The 17,157-nt window shown below is 51.7% G+C and overlaps 4 protein-coding genes across 4 annotated transcripts; 3 read left to right on the plus strand and 1 right to left on the minus strand.

Moving 5' to 3' along the window:
- Positions 1–698: 698 nt before the first annotated feature.
- AA0111_g425 (Peptidyl-prolyl cis-trans isomerase) lies at positions 699–1,358 on the plus strand (the record flags this gene model as incomplete). Its single annotated transcript, XM_028650228.1, has 3 exons — positions 699–791; positions 881–1,021; positions 1,077–1,358. The coding sequence occupies 3 exons, from the start codon at positions 699–701 to the stop codon at positions 1,356–1,358; spliced, it is 516 nt and encodes a 171-aa protein (XP_028512216.1).
- Positions 1,359–4,839: 3,481 nt separating this feature from the next.
- AA0111_g426 (hypothetical protein) lies at positions 4,840–6,327 on the plus strand (the record flags this gene model as incomplete). The annotated part of the gene is made up of 2 exons (XM_028650239.1): positions 4,840–6,026; positions 6,087–6,327. The coding sequence occupies 2 exons, from the start codon at positions 4,840–4,842 to the stop codon at positions 6,325–6,327; spliced, it is 1,428 nt and encodes a 475-aa protein (XP_028512215.1).
- Positions 6,328–13,873: 7,546 nt separating this feature from the next.
- AA0111_g427 (hypothetical protein) lies at positions 13,874–14,386 on the plus strand (the record flags this gene model as incomplete). Its single annotated transcript, XM_028650250.1, has 1 exon — positions 13,874–14,386. One exon carries the CDS (start codon positions 13,874–13,876, stop codon positions 14,384–14,386), a length of 513 nt encoding a protein of 170 aa, XP_028512214.1.
- A 261-nt stretch (positions 14,387–14,647) lies between these two features.
- On the minus strand, positions 14,648–16,310 carry AA0111_g428 (Cystathionine beta-synthase; the record flags this gene model as incomplete). Its single annotated transcript, XM_028650262.1, has 2 exons — positions 14,648–15,286; positions 15,339–16,310. The coding sequence occupies 2 exons, from the start codon at positions 16,308–16,310 to the stop codon at positions 14,648–14,650; spliced, it is 1,611 nt and encodes a 536-aa protein (XP_028512223.1).
- Between the last annotated feature and the right edge of the window lie 847 nt (positions 16,311–17,157).

Raw genomic sequence — 17,157 nt, forward strand, 5'->3', positions numbered from 1 at the left:
TCAGCCGGCCATAATTTTCAACCTTTTCACCATATTCGATTCTACTATGATATGTTGCTCGTGCGCTGTTGCGACCACAGGAAATGCTGACGGGAAGGAAGCACATGTGACAATCACGGAGGGACACAGCAGCTGACCCTTATCTTATGTTTCGTATCGGACGTTACACATGAGGCTGTAGAGCTCGTATTCGCTATGAGGAGCCGACCAGCAGGCGCCATCTCGGTGTACGGTGTTCCGTGCCTCTCAGCTGTCTCCCGTCATCTCGACGCCAGACGGAATTCCGTTGCTGAGGCGGGCCATTGCAAGTACCTAAGTATCTGGGTAAGCCCGTCAAGAATTTTCCAAGCTCTACGGCAAGGCGGTCTGTGAAGTGGCGATCCTTACGTCTGCCCTGACATGACGGGTGTGCATGGCGCAATTTCCCCTCCGACTACCCCTCCAAAAGTGGCCCGAGCGCGGCCCTTTCCCAGCTCCAGCCTCGACAACTTGACAGTGAGAGGCCCAATCAAGCCGAACGCCCCACACTTGTGCTGCGCCTGTCATTGCTCTACGGAAGGAGCTATGGTGGCTATAAAAGGTGGCTAGGCAATTGCCCCTCTATTGCTCTTCTACTTTTAAAGCTGCCCCTCATCCTTCCCATCAACAACACTCCATCCCCAACACTTCCTCTACACACCAATTTCACATCCATCACAATGTCCAACCCCAGAGTTTACTTCGACATCACCATTGGCGGTGCGCCCGCGGGCCGCATTGTCATGGAGCTTTTCGCCGACAAGACCCCCAAGGTCAGTACCCCGCTATCAGAGTCTTCATCGCTGCTCTTTTCGGCTCGAGACTTTGGAAAGTTGAACCAGCCGCTAACTTTTACCAACAGACTGCCGAGAACTTCCGCGCTCTCTGCACCGGCGAGAAGGGCACTGGCCGCTCCGGCAAGCCCCTCCACTACCAGGGCTCCAGCTTCCACCGTGTCATCCCCCAGTTCATGCTTCAGGGTGGTGACTTCACCCGCGGCAACGTACGGCAACACCACGATACTTCTCTGACGAGCACAAAAGGCTGACATAATCTAGGGCACCGGTGGTGAGAGCATCTACGGCGAGAAGTTCGAGGACGAGAACTTCAAACTGAGCCACACTGGCCCTGGTATCCTCTCCATGGCTAACGCCGGACCTGGTACCAACGGCTCCCAGTTCTTCATCTGCACCGTCAAGACCTCCTGGTTGGACGGCAAGCACGTCGTCTTCGGCCAGGTTGTCGAGGGTCTTGACGTCGTCCAGGCCATCGAGAAGGTCGGCTCTAGCAGCGGCTCCACCTCCAAGCAGGTCACCATCGCCAAGTCTGGCCAGTTGTAGGCGACTGAGTCATTTGAACAAGAACGTGCACGCAATATGAGATATTGGGATGAATTTCTGAGCGGCTTACGAAAACGATGAATCACGACATACCACGTGGCTCGATAAGACGAGACCAGTGGGCATCTTCGGTCTGTCATAGTACTACAGCTAGGAAATGGCAATGATCAGTGCGCAATCTACGTATGCTTGGAATTGTGCCTCGTTTCGTGCCATGATATCCGAACATAACTCGTACTTTCCAACTGCAAAACACTAACTTGATACCAAAGTACATTGTAGTAAAGCCACAATCGGCATCGTGCTCAATGAACCAGATGCGAGCTTAAAAAACGGCGGTGACGGTGCTATAAAACCCAGATTCCATGACATGTGAAATATAAACATCAAATACGGAAGATGTACTTCTCGTATGAACGTGAGAAACAACATGCATGTATATCCCGCACCACAGTTGACCTAAAACGTGCAGTCAGTTTTCCTTCACAAGCCGTTCTCCAAATCGCCTTGATCATAGTCCAGCGCACCTAGAAGAAGAGGTGCACGATTCCTACTACTAAAGCTCAGCATTCTAAGAAAATCGCTACTTTTGGCGCCTAGCTTAGTTTTCGTGCCTTGCAGGTGCATACTTTCACATGCGAACGGGTTGATATCGTTCGCTCGTTTAGCAGGAACATATACCTCGAAGAAGTAACTGTTGTTTGCGTGATTAAGGTTCAGCACTCTGGTTCAGAAACTCATGATTGAATTGTTCTAGTTTGAGCAGTGTTTTGATGGCAGTATCAAATCAACTGTGCAACCTTCACGTGTTGTATATCTTTGTTACCAGGACGCAGGAATATCTTCCGCGAATGGATGCTAGTGCGTGAACATAGAAAGAAGAGCATCAGTGCCAACCCATAATCCAGACGACGATGGTAAAAGATGTCATATTGTGATGACTGGCAGAATATACTGTCCCGTCGCCAAGTCGTACTTTATGCGTCCCCGGTCTCATATACTAGAGCGCTCTTTTCATAGGAACTGCTGCTACGCAACGATGCAGAAAATGCGAATGGAGAAGACGCGAAGCTTATCGAAGTCTGTAACATGCTGTACACTACTGGTTCATCCAGACTGTACCAAGCCTTCTAGTCACGGCGAGGGATATGGCGCGAAGCAGTAGTATCTCATCGGCGATGTACCAAGTGTCGCCAGATGGATGCGTAATTTGTTGAGACCTGTCATCAAAGGATTAGCCAGGGGCTGAGTGCTTGATAGGCGCACGACGGAGGACTTGAGGTAGTAGCCTTCGAGCCAGATAGGGTTGTCTCTCGAAAACGATGGTGTCGCCTCATTTAGGGAGACGTGCTCGGGGATTCAACAAACCCCAAGGCAACATCGTAAAGGTCCTCCCAAGGCTTAGCTGAAGCTGTGTCTTCACAGCCTCGCATAACGTCCTCCTGTTCATGCAATACATGGATGCCTAGAGTATTCGCTTACCCTACGTATTGGTAGGCCGTGGGATGGCATCGCCTCACTGACGTACCGATGCTGTGCGAGGCAAAGTGTGGGGAAGGGTATGAGTCCTTCAAATCGAGTAACAACAGCGCTCTCTCAGTGGTGGAAGCCAGGGGTATGCACAGGCTAATCGTCGCGAACTGTTTGGTCAGTATGCAGCAATCACTGCCCTCCGTGATGGCATCATTACTAGGATCCGCAGTCAGCACCTCTTCGGGGCGAAACGACCACGTCTAGAAGCCTTGGATGCAAGTGATAGACAACTTTAGCCAATGTTCCAACTCGAGTGGAGAGATAAGTGGAGAGACGAAGTGGGGAACAGGCTTCCAGAACCACTGCGCGTGGAATGAGCGTATCGGAGGACGACAGCATCATGTCGGTGGCTTTTCGATATGCTCAGCTCTTACATCTCGACTACTATCGGATGGTTTCCCAAGTTCCATCATCCGAGAGTCACGATACGATAGGGCTCTGCGCTGTTGTTGTTGTTGTCGTTGTTCTTGTTGTCGTGGCTGGTGTGCGAAGCCAACACGTAACTTGCTCTGATTGGCTCTTCAATATTGGTAGTGAAGCAATTTTCTTTTCTTGGTGCAAAGGTACTGTAGAGTGACGCAAGAAGATATAGTTTTAGTCTGTGGATTTCAAGGCCAAATTGTTTGATCGGTACGCAGTAATGTAGCAATGACACGTTGTCGTGCTCTTTCCCCAGATGTTAGCGTGCATGAACAATTAGCTCCTTCATGCTTGCTTTTCTTCCAGCCAACAGTCGTCTTCTTGCAAGTTGATCTCTCAGATGATCGTGCTCATCAGCCGTGGACATTTTCTGGTCCCTGGAATACAGTGGAGAGAGTTAGCGGCCGGGCTGCGTGTATGCTGGTCCCTGCCAGCGCAGCGTGACAATAAGCTGTGGATCGAGGGGTGAATCAGCCATTGCAACACAACACCCGACGATAGATGGCCATCTGTCGCAATGTGCATGGATGTGCAGTTCCGATGTGTGCAGCGTACGATCTAGGTACTAGCTGGCGCACATGACGTCGAGGTGGTCGGGTAGGCAGCAGAGTCTTCCCACCGTCTGGTGATAACGACCGGGACAGCCCTTCTAACAGTCCGTCTAGAAGTCCGTCGGCTTCGCGATGCACGTGGGATGATCAGCCACCAGGGAGCGTCCCGTAGGCGCCCGGTGCCGAGAGGTAACCAAATGTCAGCATCGGGTGAGTGCGCATAACATGGGATGCCTGGCCGATCATGCCGCTTTGTTGAAGACAGATTTTTTGCGTCTTATTTGCGCTCGCTGAGTGAGCACTTTATGAAGGAGCTGAGTTTTCCCAGCGCTTGGTAGGGCAAGACGGCCGTTTGGTGACGCCGTAAGGGCTGCCGTGAGCGTTGGGCGAGGCTCTGGGGTGGTGCAGGTGGAGGGTCAGCGAGTGGCAGCGATTCGCCGGGCCATGGGTAAATCGCTCGATGCAGACAAGTCATGTGGTCAGTCGTGCCGGCGATTTGCTGGAACCGGCCAAGGGCGTTTTGTGGGATGCAGCACTATGCAGGCATCTTCGTGGGCCATGATCGAGGACTCTGCGAGGGATCAACCGGCGTCTCGAACCCCGCGAGACACCTCCCGCAGCTCCCAGGCAGCCCATTTACACGCTCCCACGCCATGCGCTGCGCCTCCATTCGCACTGCACTGCAGCTCAAACTCTGCCCGTGGTATTAATCCCCATCCGTCCTGTCTCCGCCGCGTGCTGGATCACCCTTTCGTGAGCTGTCTCGGATTACTGCGCCGCCTGCTTCACTTGTGCGCTTGACGTTCACGCTTTTACCACGCTCTTACTTATACGCTTGTTTGCGTTGCGTTGCATGGCATTGTCATTCAATCCCCACCCACATCTCCGCTTCTGCATGTTCAGCAAATACACTCATCTAATATCCATCATCATTATCACCGTCCCCGTTGCTCCCATAACACACATCACGTTACATCATGGCGCCGACCGCAAATTGGAGGCAGTACCAGTCGAGTAATAGCACCACTTCTGGCCGCAGCGACAACAGCACCGCTTCAGGCCACAGCGACCACAGCGCTCACAGCGCCCGTTCCTACGACACAGCGCCGACAGAGTACAGCGACCGGAGACCGTCGCTACTGCACAGCGAAACATGCCATCCCCGCGTACAAGGACGCGGCCGGGAACCAGACTACTTTGTGCCTCAACACCAGGTCGACCGGTATCCACAGCCCCCGCCCCGCGCATCCGTCGACACATATGCCTCGACATCAGAAGAAGACCTTGCCGATGAGGTCGATGATATGCCCGACTACGATGTGCCTACATACCGACACGAGCCGCTAGCTTGCGATGCCATCCCTACCACACCTCGCGACTTTGGGGAGCTCTTCCCTACATCTAAGCGCTTATCAATACGCCACGACGACTCTACCATAGACGGAAACATGAATCTGAGGGTGGACACACAGGTCGAGGAACGCGGACACCGGAAACAGAACTACACCCTCTTCCACCTCCGCATGCAAGATCTTCGCACACGTCAATTCTCCCTCCGCCGGTACTGCAGAGAGTCAGGACGCGAAGTCTGCCATTCGACGCGCAAGTATCAGAAGCCCGCTGCGGAGATGCGACCAGTCCTGCAACGCGCAAGCACAGCCCTTGCTAGTTTGGTCAAATCCGACTCTCGCCCCTCGACATCAGCTGGTCTGAAGCGGGCCGACTCCGGCTATGACTCCGTACAGGGCAGTGTTCATGACGACGACGACGATATGCCATCTGAGTCACGCCCTAAAGCTGTGGGCTATTCCAAAGGCCGCGCATTAATACCCACCAATACCATCAAGCTCGAATTTTCGAATTACGCCCATCTCGATGTGAAGCGCCGCGGTGCCAAGTCATACAAGAAGTACGCTTTCGAATACTGGGGCAACAACTATTCCTGGAAACGCATCGTCAAGAAGGAAGGCCGCGAACAACATGAGTCTGTCTCTTACTATCTTGTCCGCGACGACAACGATAAGGAGCCGCTAGCGCACATCTGCCCCGTACGCTTGACTCGTGAAGAGGCACATGAGGAGGCTGCCCGCGGGGGCTGGATCCCACCGTGTTATATGCGTGTTACGGATGACAAAATCCTGTACTCCGACTCGGACATCTCTGAGTAAGTACATACCAGCTAAGCATATAGTATAAGGCAGCAGTGAGCTAACCATATGAACAGTGTTGTTATGGCGACAGGCCTCATGGCTCTTGTAGACGACTGCATCAAGCGACGCTTCCACTCCAAGCAGAGCACAACGATGCATATCCCACTCCTCCGAAATCCTTCCTTCAAGGTGGCCAACCTAGAATACATTGGTCCCAAACGCCTCATCGATGAGATGTTCAACCGAAAACATCAAGACGGTAACTTATCAAAGAGACAGCCGTCGTCAGCACGTCGTGTACCCACATCAGTCTAGCGTTTTCTTTATTTAGCTCAAGTTTGACCAGCGGAAATCCGCTGCGTTGGCACAAAGTTTATCTGCACCGGGAAGTTGCAGCACGTTCTCCCATCTTGTACAACCAGCCTGTCAGAACTCTTCTGTTGGGATGGTCGCCTGTAGGCAGTTGCTGTTCTTGCATTTTTGGTGCTCAGTTTCTCTTTTACACCTTGGTGTCCGGCATGCGCATGATCTTCTGGTCTGCAGCATGCGTGGCGTTGTTTGTTTGTTGCATTTGTTGAGCCCTTTATCGTTACACAGGATACCAATCGGCGTGGATGTCCTGCACATGCACATAATGCCGCCCTTTTTGGTTTACGAATCGCCACGTTATCATTCTTGGATCGATACATACTTGGATCGCAGTTACGATACCACATTTTGGAACGAATAATGACCTGAGCTCATTTGCTCTTTACCTTTGGTTCATAATCTGCCATACGTGAGGGTTTTCTATTTTCGGTGCTGTCATGGGTGGAGCGCAGTACGCTTCCGCTCCTAAGTGAAGCTGTGCGAGTCTGGACAACGCTCGTTCGACCGCAGGGCTTCTTCCAATTCATGTTTGCTTACGCGTCAAGTTCAGAACAAGATGAGCCCGTTAATTGAACGCACACTCCCGGTAGAATGGTACTGACAGGTTACAGTGCTTCATGCTCCGTCATGGCACATGGCTCGAAGACCCGCCGCCAGCAATATAGCTCGGGGCCGCGTCACTATACTGTCGCATCTTCCACGAAACTCAACCTCAACTCTGCACCTGTTCTGCTTCATCCTAGCATTTTCGACCACGACATCGGCTCAACGCTATTTGTCCAAATCATGGCCTTTTCGCATGTAAAACGCACAGTGGAAGTTGACATGATTTTCATCCCTTCACAATTGAGTGGTTGCTCGCCACAGTACGTCGCGCTGGATATACCCCGATCATGCACAATTCAGCACGTTCCGTTAAACATGGTATTGATGCAAAACATTAATTAGCATGTACCGAAGACATGTCAATGGCAGGAAGTTCTCAAAGGCGTAGAGGACCAATACTCGAAACAGCCAATTATATTAGGCTGTCTCGTAAGGCTGCAGCAAGCAGGAACTGGAGCCATATGTTTGTGGAACCACATTTATGTAGTTTGACTTTCGCTTCACGATAAAGCATTCGTTGATTATCCTTGAGTCGTGGCAATATTATAATATAAGGGCGTACAAACGGCCGGCAGGTACCCGCCTTCGTTACCCCTATGATAGGTCTTCCTGCCTTTTCGCCACTTCAAGCATTTAGCGAGCGCAAACACCTCAACTGTCCGCCTCGTGCCGTCAACAACACTATTGCTACAAGTCATCCGCTTCATAGTTGACAAATGTCTTTTTGTGTCGTTTGATATACCTGAAAAATGACTTGCCAAATAATATACTTCGGTATGAGATCATTGCCGCCAAAACAAAGAGTAGGCAGGGACCCTGTGAACACTACTGCACAGTGACCTGGCATCGCTTCACACTAACCGTAATGTCTTGCAGCCATGTGGAGTCAAACGAGCTTTTGGGCTGAAGTTCCAAAACACCCTCACGAAGAAGCCGCAGCTTTCAGTTGCATGCTCTTCATGCAGCTCTTCCCATTGCGGGTGTTGACAAGCGCCTTATCCGTGCCCACTACCAGCAGCTGCCGGGAGACTGCCGCCAACTCTTCGTACGCAACATTCGGCTGCGCATCGCTTCAGCCATGTTTGGGGTTACTGCGTGCCCCATCGGCCCGCTCTCGAAGGCGTTCTTCCAACCCAATGGCTCGGGTGTGGAAAACTTATCATTGGCCACGGAAACTCACCTCGCAGACGGCTTCTAGCAGGATATGCGCATGTCACTTGCGAGAAGAGCATGACCGACGAGACGGATCGTTGCATGTGTTCGTAACTCATTGCTACAACTCTCTGCTTCTCCTGCTGTTGAGTGAGGCTCTGCATAGCTCGCACATTTTATAAATAGTTGTTCTCCTCAAAGCATCGACCTTCCACCCCCTTCTCAAGCATCGATCTTCATCCCTTACAACTTGCGTCTTGTCTTGAATCACCCCTTTTCAACTGTCATACACAAACACTGTTGTCATGGCCAGCCAAGAACTGTGGTCGCAACGTCTTCGAGGTTTGCCTATCCACCCCAATCATCGATTCAACGCACGCTGACATGCTTCTCAGATCATTGTCTTGCAAGAGGTCTTCAGGAACCAGCCTACACGGATCTCTCTGACCGTCGTGGTAAGTCAAGCTCAGCTCCACAGCACTTCATATGACTCAACAAGCGTCTAGCTGACCTTAATCCTAGGAGGTCGAACGGCCTGGTCGACTATGGTCACAATTAACGGGAACAACTTCCAAGCAAGGTTCTGGTACGATTGTGCCTATCTCCCAAATGCAAAAGAAGATTGCGCTGAGATCGCGCTACGATCCCTTACTGGATATACGAACACCACTCAATCACCACCACCGGCAAGCCACTATCGAGCTGTTGCGAGTCGTCAAGACTCGGCTGTCAATGCCGGTTAGTTTGATCAGTGGTCTTGCTTACAACTCCCCCCTGGTAGAATTCTGCGCTCTCTTAGCCGACTTAGGAGCTTCGCATCGACTTTGTGTTTTTCGGTGGAAATTTGTCAATTGTGAATGTTATGGTATATTGGAGTCGGTGAGGGAACCCAAAAGGCGGCGGCTATGTCATTCTTATCGTACTTCTTTTGAGTGTGACAGAACGAACTTGCACAAGACTGATGGTTCTTTTTCTCAGACATACATTACATGGTCGTGCACTGTCGTCGCTTCCTTGACTGCTCAACTGTGGTACACTAAGCCTTAGCGCACTTGCTGAACTGACGTCTCTCCTCCGTGACGACTTCTGGAATTACAGAAACTTCTTCGCTTGGCTCCTTCTCCATCCAGCCATATCGGACAAACAAATGAGCGGGATCAGCATCCACAGAGCATCATTCTGTCTAGCACGCCTAGACCGGGTTCCGTCAAGATTTTCAGCTTGATTGATAGCAATGGCCTCGCTGCCACACTGGAGGATGACCAAACACACGACTGCAGATCCAATTACGTCGTCTCATAGACATAACAGTATCTAAAAACGACGTATAGGCGCCCGGAATATATCCCCGCAGGCGAGTTCGTTTATCCCAGACTAGCTGTCAGTACGACCCCACTCTGCCCGAGTCGAACGTACGGATCAGAACTTGCCTGCAGCTCACTGCCTGTTGCCTAGGGTGCCTTGGTTCAGATGAACGCGAGATTAGTTAACCTGCTTGAAGGCAACAGACGTGGCAGTTCTTTCATCCATTAGATCCAGGAGCCATCCAAAACAGACCATACATCTACACGTCTCTCTCTTTGAGGGCTCAGTCATCATACATATATGAGAACTAGAGCACTTAATCACTCGTCACTCCATCACTACGGCCACGATCCGCTGCATGATGCACACCGGAATGATGTAAGCCATGTCTGATGCTAGCATGGCAAGATTTGGCGACTCAATGGCCGATTCATCCTCCTGGCCACGTCGCAGGTGCATTTCATGTACGCGAAATACTTGTGTCACCTTTAACGTGGGATTGCAGGAGCCAGGGACCGGAAGACTCCGCCACGCTATGGAACTGTATTCGCCGGATCTGGACGCAATATTCGGCGAGCATGCGCCTCTAGATTGGCAAATTGATCAAAGCACCGCAGAGGAGTTGTAAGAGCGAACATGCTTTCTTGCTAGTCGGTAAAGAGTATCAGGACAAACCAGATAAGTTTACCAGAGCGCCCATACCGCGTCGAAACTGCGAGCCGAGTGTAACAGCAACAGGATAGACACTATTCGGCCGTTGAATGTGATGTACCACAGCGGCGTTTGAAGACTCCACGGAACACGGCAAAGAGATTACGAGCTCGCATCGCCATCTAGGAAGGCTGGTCACTACAGTGACAAATCGGAGGCATTTTGCTGTTGTTAAGCCAGCGCTAAGCCACTCAATTACGGACCCCATGCGCACATGACAGACAGCGTCTGCAAACGGTATCCACTCCGTTGCATCCAGGGCTTCATGGTGAGTTCGTCTCCGCCTGGACGCGGTTCGCCAAGGGAATATTCTTCGGTTTGTGCAGGAACTGTTTCGAAAGTGGTAGCATGTAGCCTGAAGGCCGCTTAGTTTCGGTAGGTTGGCCGGCGCACGTAGGATTGCAGCAGGAGTCATTCTAATGTGTAGACAGGCATCTCTCATACCAGATAAGGAAGTCCTTTGCATCTTGAAGAATTGGGCTTTGAGCGGAAGCCCCTTAGATGGGTCGTGGTTGCATTTAGCGATTTATCTAGTACGTTCACTCCCTGCAAGATCACTGATGCAGATCGCCGCGAAAGTGCCGTCACTCTCCGATGTAGCTGGCGTGCGCAGTCCGCAAGCCTCTATTTCTCTTCTCGATTCTTTCAAGAAAGAACCCCCGAACTGTTTTAATCAACCAGCCGTACCCCTGATGTTCATCATCTGAATCATGGCTTTAGCGCTTAGCCACATCAGCGTTGTCAAAGCCCCGAATACCCGGTATCTCAATTTGAGCGAAACGGATCGCCTCGCACCGTCGACTCACCGATCGAACCACGCGATACATCCCGTCCAAAGTACATCACACAACGATGAGTACTCCCTCCCGCTATCGACCTATCCCAGCCACATTACCATTGCGCAAAGCCTGTATCCACGATGCGGGCGATGACAATTCCAATGGGACAACACATTCGCACATCAGAACCACTCTGACGTGGCGGTAATCATGAGACTCAGGTCAAGCCCTTGCCCAGTACCGCCACGCCTGTATGGCAGCCTGGGTAATTGGTTATTCCCGCTGGCAGCACACACACAGCGATAGCCCGGAAGTCTTCCACGAGTACAGGGCCACAACCTTAGTCTACGTTGAAGTTTCGTTCGCCATCGGGATGGAAGCAGAAGTGTTACATACCCAATGACTTCTGGGGGACTTGGTTCTGATCGTTCCGTGTACGACGCTCCCACGAAGACTAGTCCACGAGAATGACTACCTTGGCGATTGGTTCGCCTGGCACAAAGGATAGGACATTAATGTCTCACGAACGCTGTAAGTGAGAAGTAAGCGACTTCGCTTGGTAGTTTCCAAAGGGTTAGAGTTTACATCTCCCCTAGTTTGACAGCGCACGGGAGTGGTTCGTTGATGTATCTCCACCAACTCGAGCTTTGGATTTAACGCGTAGCGCTAATGTATGTACTAGCAGAATGCTCTGCGCTGATGTGGCACGGCTACGAAGTGCATCCCTCGTCTAGACCTTCCGACAACTCTTCCAACGGCCGTCCCAAGCATCGTTTCATTGACGCATGCCAACGAACTCTCGATAATCGATCGGCACGACTCCAACACAGAGCTTTGGAAACACCAAAAGCTGATCTCCAGCATAGCTACACCAAATCTTGCGCTTGCTTGCTTTGGTCACAATCGCGGCAAGCCATACCATACCGAGGCACAAACACTGAGCAGGAGCCAGTAGCACGTTAACGAATGCATTTAAGAGACCCCGAATATCATAGACGCCACCTTGGACGTGTCAGGGAAGGCTTCTCTCCGCGGCAGAGTAGGATTGTGGTAATGCGCTTCCTTCTAAGCTTTCAGTCGCCGAGTGTCGCATAACCACGAGGTTCGAAATGAGCGGAAGAGATCCAGTCTCATGGAAAGGGAACCATAACCTCGGGCTGTACGAGACTTCCGAGTTGCACACAAATCAGGTCGGATCTGGGATATCTAGTGCGCTATAACGATGCCCAGCCCCGGTGGCTGCACGCCAGGTCCAATTGAACCGGGGCAAGCTACGTATCCTTGTGCCGCGGTGCAGACCAGTGCGATGTTTTCCTTCGCGAAGCGTGCGAAAGGTGGCCCAAGGCATGCTGTCCTGAAGCTGAGTATCGGTCCGACCCGACGCGCCCCGGGGCGTGCCTTCCGCGGGCTAAGACGCTGGCTCCCGCTGGGGGGAGCGAGTGTCTTAATTTACTGCCCCGTAAAGTCAGCTCGATACCTCTTCCACATAAACACTTCATTGGAAACGGACTGCAGTACGAACGGTTCTCGATAACGCTATTGCTTTTAGACCCTTTTTGTGACGCATACGTATTATGCACCAATATCACAGCGCACGGATGCACAACCGCCGACGGTTCCGCTTCAAATCTTATCTTCCATCCACATGGGAAGTTACAAGCTCTTACTGTCCAGATGTTCAAGGCATCTACTAAACACTACAAACCTTGTTTGGTGCAACTGCACTGCTTGAACGTTGCCTATACGCTGTAGCAGGCCCGATAATCTGACGCACTAACAGCTTAGGAATCAACCGTCTCGATATCGATAGCGCACTTCACCTCCGATCGTTTCCTCCCTGGCACGACTATGTCACTCAATGGCAGCCACAGCTACAGGCTTTCGTTGAACTGACGGTCTCCGTGTCACGATTATTCGAAACTATACATACATTCGACTTGGATGTCTCCGGGGCCCTTGTGTATTACTGAGACGCATCGCTCTTTGTTCTTACGGTCGCAATCGCCTGCCCTTTCCTAGGATTATACAATAGGAATGGTGGCTATACTGCCTGATCCCATCAGATCCACTACGCGTACTTTATAGCACCTTGAGTGGTTAGCGATACGCCACGGTTAGAGTGACGGGCTATGGAGACCGATTCACTTCGGCAGATCTGGATCGTATGAACACAACAAGCAGCAGGCTAGCTGCCGCCCTGAGACATCTCGAGTAGGGGGGTTTGTTGAGACCATGTACTAGCTGCCCGGGGTGCTGCTTCTCTAAAGCCATCACAGAGTAAGGAACAGTCACTGACTGCACTAAAACTGGCTCCGCTCCTGCGTTTGATCACGACAGTAAGTATGGTCACTCGACCTCCCATTGTGCTGAGCATGTCAATATGGCGATATCGTACCTTAATTTTGTTGTACTCAGTCTTTCCATCCCCATTTCACGCTACTACAACGGTGAACGAGGCGCGAACGTTCTTCGCATGAACCCTCTTCTATGCGCTGTCGCGCAAAATCAGGATACGTCCGCTATCACATCGCGTCTTCTTCCAGAGCTGGTCCGTGAACGCTCGTCTCTCCGAACCGGCTAAGACGTCATTACCGTTTTCAGCTGATTGGACGAACTTAGCGGAGCGACGGGAGCAACCGCGTCGGTATTGAGAAACCCCAACCACCTCCCCTTATGGAGAACTACACAATGAATCATAAGACTTCCATCCCCTGTACGGACTTGGAATGCCACTACAACCTTGCAATCAACGGCTCGTCCGTTCTTCGGAGGTAATCGAACCCTATTTCCGTAATACCCCAGGTGGGGATCCGCTTCTTCTTTCAGTGACATTGACATCTCTCTGCATTTAACAAAGCAAGCTATACTAGGTAAGTCGTCCAAGCCACACTTCCCAAGTTCCTGTCCTTTTTAAAAAAATCCCGACAACCATGGCCACAATGAGCGACAACACAACGGGGAACTCTGCCACTCCTTTGTACCGGTCCCTCCGCGGAACGGCTCTCAATTTCATCGAAGCCCAAGCTGTGGATAATAGCCTCCCCGAACGTATGAATTTCGCGCATCTGCGCACTCATTGTACTCCTAACTTCCAACACTCCTGGGGCCATAACTACGCCGTCTCCATCACCCCGCCTCTCCAAGGGTCACACTCTTTCGATGATTTCGTCAAACATCTGAATTTCATGTTGCCCAAGTTGGAGTCGTGGAAAGCAGATGTCACGAACATCATCGTCGACCCAGTGATGATGAAGGTCATGTTACGGATCAGCTTTTGGATGCAAGCCAAGGGAGCGAAGGAAGCGGACAAGGTAGAAAACGATTTGTTGTGGGAGTTGGAGATGGAAGAAGTTAGTGAGGGGAAAGTGAAAGTCAAGAGAAGCGTTGAGTTCGTGGATGGGGCTGCGGCAGGGAGGTTGAGGGAAGTTATGATGGGAACAGCGCAGGGTTAATGGCGGTCACTTGGAACACATGATGCTGCAAAGTATGGTTGTGTAACTTTCTGTTAATTCTGATGTGTAGACGTTGAGGTCTCGTTCTTCTATCTTGAGATACCTAGTGGTCAGATGAATGCTTTCTAAATCGAGTCATACTATGCCCATAACTCCATCGCTACCGTTCCCATGCCACCGACCCATATCTTGTAGAGAGTTTCGTTGTGTATCATATCCAATATTCGTTTTGTTGCTTTTGTTTCTTCATCTCCATATCATCTAGTGTGTTCCGTTGGTGCTTCCCTGCCTGACCATCCAAGTAAGCAAGTCCACCTTTGTAACAACAGCAATAGCCCTAGGCTCGCCATCTACGCGCTCGGTGACAACAGCAGCGCTGTTCCACTCGAAGAACTTGTTCAGGTCGCCCAAGCTGGTTTCCTTGGTGATCTCAACAAACTCCCTTCGTCCCTTCTTGCCACCCTTCTGTGTGTTCTTCGCGTTGTCACCGTCTAGCGACAGACGACCGAGGTCTTTTACGACTTCGTTCAGTTTGCGGAAATCGAACATGACTTCTTCGACGGACGACTTAGGCGTAGCGCGACCTGCCGCGATGTAGGAGAGGAGGTTACCGAGGGTTACAAGACCCACGAGACGCGCCTTTCCAGATGAAGAGTACGTGCTGACAGGAAGCTGGTCGAAGCCCTTCTCACGCATAGTTTCTATGGCTTCGCTGCATGGCGAGTTAGAAGGGATGGTGGTGACAGGCTTGAGCCGGAGGGAAGCAATTGTAGCACCGTGGAAAGCATCGGCCTGCTTGGTGGTGGAGAGACGGCGTGCGGACGCGCCGTTTGTGTCGGGTGTCAGAGGAGGCGTAGGAGGGAGAAGGTCGTTCGCTGCAAGCCAGTCGTCGTCGGCAAACTAGAGTGTGTTAGTGTGTTGAAATAGAGAGATGAAGTAGTGGATAACGAACCTTGCTGAGGTAACTCCTGATGCTGTCCGGAAGTATGACGACAATGACATCGTCTTCAGTCAGGTTCATGTCCTTCGCAGCTTCAACCATGGCAGCCATTGCACTGCCAGACGAACCACCAACAAGGATACCCTCCTCGGCGATCAGCCTACGCGCGTACATGAACGATGTCCGGTCGTCTGTCTTGTACCACTTGTCCACAATCTTCTGCTCCAAGACGTCAGGAATGAAGTCGTATCCGATTCCCTCAACCTTGTAGCCCTCATTCACACGTTCGTCGTTGAGGCTCGCGGGGAGGGCAAGAATACTGCCGTGCGGGTCGGCAGCAACAATCTTGACATCCTGCTTGTGTTTCCGAAGGCCGCGTGCGAGACCTGTAATGGTGCCTCCGGTTCCTGCACCAGCAACAAGACATGTGATCTTGCCGTCTGTTTGTGTCCATACCTCCTCGGCAGTGCCACACTCATGCGCCATCGGGTTATCCGGGTTCGAGTACTGGTCGAGGATGTGTGCGTTCGGGATCTCCTTCACTAGTCTCCTGGCAACACCGATATGACTTTCAGGGCTATCCCATGCCGCGCTTGTTGGGGTACGAATGATCTCAGCTCCGAGCGCCTTGAGAACCGCCACCTTCTCCGGGCTCATCTTCTCTGGAAGCGTGATGATGGTTCTGTATCCCTTGATCGCGCCTACCAAAGCCAGTCCGATACCCGTGTTACCGGAAGTAGGCTCGATGAGAGTGTCACCAGGCTTTATGCGACCGGACTTTTCAGCGGCCTCGATCATGCGAAGGGCGATGCGGTCCTTCACACTACCGCCGGCGTTGAAGGCTTCGACCTTGGCGTATACGGTTGCTTTGATTCCCAGAGACTGCGGGATCTTGTTCAAGCGTACAAGGGGTGTGTTGCCGATTTGCTGCGTCATGCTGTCCATGACTACTGGCGGAACGGCGGGGCGCGTCTTGGTGGACATGGTTGCGGTATTCGTGTTTTCGTGTGTTCTCTACGTGTCTGGGTGATGTAGATATGCTGAGGATAGGTATAATGAGAGTGAGCAAGATTTTAAGCAAGGAGAGGAAGCGCACGTCAAGACCGAAAAAGATGTCGTGATACGAACGCAAAGTTGTCGCAAAGAACAAACTGGATGCTCTGACCCGCTACTACCCGCCACTACAGCCGCGGTTGAGCCACCGCTAGCACAGCCTTACCACGCTAGCCAAATTTGCTACCCTAACACCATCTTCACGCCACAGTGAGGTCTTTGTGATTCACGTGGTAGACAAGTGTTACGCAGCCGGTAGTGACCATCAACTACCGGCTGGTCACGATATTCGCTGAAAGTCGTGTTCGTAAGATGTCCTTGGCGTCAATATATCCGCCGTCCGCGTACAGAAACGACCTCGGGAGTTGCTCGCGTCCGGGAAAACGAAGAACTACAAAGAGGTAACAAAAGCTCAAAGGCCCTGCGACCAACTGAACGATTATGAGCTTGAGATAGAAACATGAAGTGATGGCCTATAGCCTCGGATGCTTGCCTCACGTAGCTGCACGTCTGCTGCGACGTTTGATCACCAAGTATTCTATCTTCGAGGCTACAGCACCCCACACGCATGACCAACCCGCTTGCGTATGGCTGTCCTTCCAACCCAGATCCGCGGAACCCCAAACGAGTGAGCCACGAGCGCGAATCTCGAGGCTTTGTGGAACTCCACACCGATACTCCGCCCCAAGTGGGATGCGCGCGGGAAAGGACGCGGAAGAAGCGGAAGGCTGCCACTTGTGGATACGGGGCGTAATCATCGATCACTAAACCACCCATC

This window comes from Alternaria arborescens, assembly GCF_004154835.1.
Source record: "Alternaria arborescens strain FERA 675 chromosome Unknown contig_1, whole genome shotgun sequence".
In the NCBI taxonomy this organism is placed as follows: Eukaryota; Fungi; Ascomycota; class Dothideomycetes; order Pleosporales; family Pleosporaceae; genus Alternaria; species Alternaria arborescens.